The sequence below is a fragment of the Microtus ochrogaster genome, unplaced genomic scaffold (genome assembly GCF_000317375.1).
Source record: "Microtus ochrogaster isolate Prairie Vole_2 unplaced genomic scaffold, MicOch1.0 UNK89, whole genome shotgun sequence".
Classification (NCBI taxonomy): Eukaryota; Metazoa; Chordata; class Mammalia; order Rodentia; family Cricetidae; genus Microtus; species Microtus ochrogaster.
The window spans coordinates 1522505-1525893 of NW_004949187.1; the positions used below are offsets into that span (position 1 = coordinate 1522505).

The 3389-nt window shown below is 51.3% G+C and overlaps 1 protein-coding gene across 2 annotated transcripts in view; it reads right to left on the bottom strand.

Annotated features, from left to right (window-relative positions):
• The window catches only part of Cib3 (calcium and integrin binding family member 3), a 9531-nt gene extending 6843 nt beyond the window's left edge, over nucleotides 1-2688 (bottom strand). The window contains exons 1-2 of one of the 2 annotated variants that reach the window (XM_005370899.2): nucleotides 2638-2688; nucleotides 2431-2465 (exon numbers count right to left, since the gene is read on the bottom strand). In XM_005370899.2, the coding sequence (XP_005370956.1) occupies nucleotides 2431-2465; nucleotides 2638-2688 (86 nt within the window). The remainder of the gene's footprint in view (nucleotides 1-2430; nucleotides 2466-2637) is intronic. The other variant, XM_005370900.1, reaches the window with a different exon arrangement.
• Between the last annotated feature and the right edge of the window lie 701 nt (nucleotides 2689-3389).

The following is a 3389-nucleotide window of genomic DNA, read 5'->3' on the forward strand; positions in this document are numbered from 1 at the left end:
TATCACAATATAGTCTAGGCCATCTCCCTATGTAGTCTAGGCTATCTCTCTATGTAGTCTAGGCTATCTCCCTATGTAGTCTAGGCTATATCACACTCTTCCTGCTTCAGCTCCCTAAGGGTGGGGATGGCAGGCCTCTAGTTGGATTTTTTTAAAAAGAGAATCTACAAAACATTGGTGATGGTGTACCCTCCTTAAGGTGCACAATAAACCTCAAAGAGGCCATCCTTAGCATCTCTGATGTTCCCAAGTTGCTAAGAACTTTCTCAGAGGGACAAGGATGTCCCCGGGTTTTCTCATGACTACATACCTGAGGACAGCTGGTGAGCCTCAGTCCTAACCCCATCCCCTTGTATGGGCTGCTCTGGGGAACGCCCTGAGTGTGTTTATCTCTCCTCTGAAAATATTTGTACAGTTATGTATTTATTTGTGTATATGTATGTATATGTACATGTTACAGTGCATATGTCAGGGCCAGAGGACAGCTTATGGGAGTGGCTTCTCTCCTACCGCATGAGCCCTGGGGTTTGAACTTAGTTCTCAGGCTTGGCAGCAAGTCTCTTTTTTGCTGAGCTGTACCAAGGACCCACAGTTTGTCTTTCTTTGTGGCATCCAGCGAGTCCCTCTCTCCTCCCAGTCTCAGTTTTTCTGTTTGACAGTCTGGAAGTTGGAGCCAGTCGAAATGCCAGACTCACCAGGATTCTGCCTGTGTGCCCAGGAAATGGAAGTCCTCCGTGCCCAGGCCTCATGATGACCAACGTGGCCGTGCCAACTGTCCTCACACAGATAAAGGGCTGATGGGTGAGAAGTGTGCCCATCAATAATAGATGCTCTGTGTCCACACAAGAGGGGCTCAGCCCTGAGCACCCCAGAGCTGAACCCCAGCCAGCTTGGGTTTCATGGCTCCAAGTCACGGATAATGGTCCAACAGACAGAAGGATGACACAGGAGGTTCATTTGGGCTCAAGCCAGGGATGCAGTCACCCAGGAGCCACCCACCCGCACCAGAACCTCCTTTACGCCACTCACAGCTCAGAGCTGGAGCTCAACTCTGCCCTGAACTCCAGCCTCTAAATGCCAGTGAGCCTCCCCAAGGCTCGGCCCCTTCCTTGGCTCTCTGCTACCTTTGTACAAAACTCTGCCCATGTGACAGAATGACTTCCCAGCCAGCCGTCTCTACCCTGGAGGCAACATCCACGTCAAAGCTTTAAGCCTGCCGGTGCTACAGCTTGGCTCCCTTCACACCACAGAAGATCCCGAGCATGATGGAGCACACTTGTGATCCCAGCACTCCGGGAGAGGCAGGCAGATCTCGGTGAGTTTGAGACCAGCCTGGTCTATAGAGCAAGTTTCAGGACAGTCAGGGTTACACAGAGAAACCATGCTTTGAAATAAAAACAAAAAATGAAAAGGAAAAAAGAGAAACCATCAAAAAAAAAAAAAAAAAACAAAACCAAAAACCAAAAAACAAAACAAGGGGAACCAAAATGATGAAATGGATCATCTGGTAAAGACACTTGCTGACTTGCCACCAAGCCTGATGACCCGAGTTTGACCCCTAAGACCCACATGGTGGGAGGAGAACATCTGAGCCATCTGGATTCCATCCCCAGCACCCGAGGGGGTAGAAAATAACTAACTCCACAAACTGTCATCTGACTGCTACACATGCATCACGGCACGTGTGTACACCCATCTGCACACTCACATCAAACTCCCTGAAGGGTCCAGACCCTCACCCAACCCCCCTCCCTGCTTTGACAGCCATGACAGGCTGCGGAAAAGACCCAGCAAGATGTAGGCCCCTGATTGCGCAGGATGTGCTGAGCCCCCAACCTTGCCCATCCTTACCCTAATTACTGGGAAGAACCTGCCAGGTATCCTCCATGTGGTAGGGCACCAATCAGAGGATGGTGGAATGCAGTACCGCCCCCATCCCCATGTCCTCCAGGTATAGCCACCTTTCCGCAGCTGACCAATCAGCTCAGGACAGAGTCCCCTAGCCCAGAGGTGTGTGCCAGTCCTGAGACTGTTACTCTGCCACTAGAAGACCTCCTCCTTGCTCTACCCCCAATATATACCCTGCCCCATTGCAGCTCGGGGGGCTCTCCTACTCCACCCACTGTGTCGGATGGACAGAGGACCCAAATTAACTCATAATTAAAAAGACTCTTTGCTTTTGCATCAGATCTGGTCTCTTGGTGGTTTCGGGGGGGGGGGTCCATACTCTGGGCACAACACTCCCTACAATAATATTAAAAATAAAACCTACGACCAGCTACAATGGCACACACCTGTGATTCCAGACTTGAGAGGTAAATTTGAGGCTAGCCCGAGCTCCTTCTCAAACAAAACAGAACAACAAAAAGATTTCACAAAGCCCCGGCAGTGATTAGAAGATTGTTTTGGGGTGTCACCTCCCCCACTGACCTCATGATCTCCTTCCTCGTGAAGAAAGTACAGTCCTGTGGAAGAGAAATGGCTTGGCCCAGTCCTGTCTCTGGTGGTGTCTCCACGTACCCCTCCAGTGGCTCCGAACACACCCAGATGTCTCAAACGAGGTTCTGCTGAGACTCTTGGCTACCTGGAACCCAGACCAAGCTGCGCCAGCTGGCAGGACCTGCCACCCACACCCACCTGGTATTCCTCCAGCTGCTCGTGAGTGAACACAGTCTGCTTGTTGCCCATGCTGGGGACCACAGTCTTGAATCCACTGGAACTGAAATTACAGGTGGCTTCTCAGGGGCACCCAGGCACATAGTGTCTGAGCAGATGTCCCTGCCCTGGCTGTCACCCGCCCACCTATCCAGTCACCCCAAGCTTAGTGAAGCTCAAGTTACAGTCTGGCTCTCTGGGCAACCATTTGAATGTGTCCCCAGGTGAGCAATGAGGGCTGTAGGAGGTCACAGAGGAGCCAGGCTCATCTCCATCTGGTGAGACTGGTGGCCCAGGACACCTTCAGGGGAAGGCCAAACACATACCCCAGCTCAAACCCCAGCTTTCCCCCTGTAGCTATGTGGCCCTGGATAACTGTCTCACTTCTCTGAACCCTGTTTGTGAAATGGAAATTACATTAGCTTCTATATCATAGGATCAGTCTAAAGGTGACAGATGTTACGTTGGGTGTGGCTGAGACAGGAGGGTCCTGAGCTTAAGGTCAGCTTGAAGCAACATAGTTAGACCTTATGAGAGAGGGAGAGAGAGAGAGAAGGAGAGAGAGAGAGAGAAGGAGAGAGAGAGAGAGAGAGAGAGAGAGAGAGAGAGAGAGAGAGAGAGAGGAGGAGGAGGAGGAGGATCCAGGCCATGGTTGCACACAACACTTGGGAGGCCATCTCTGTGAATCCAAGGCCAGCCTGGTCTACAGAGCAAGTTCCAGGATAGCCAGGGCC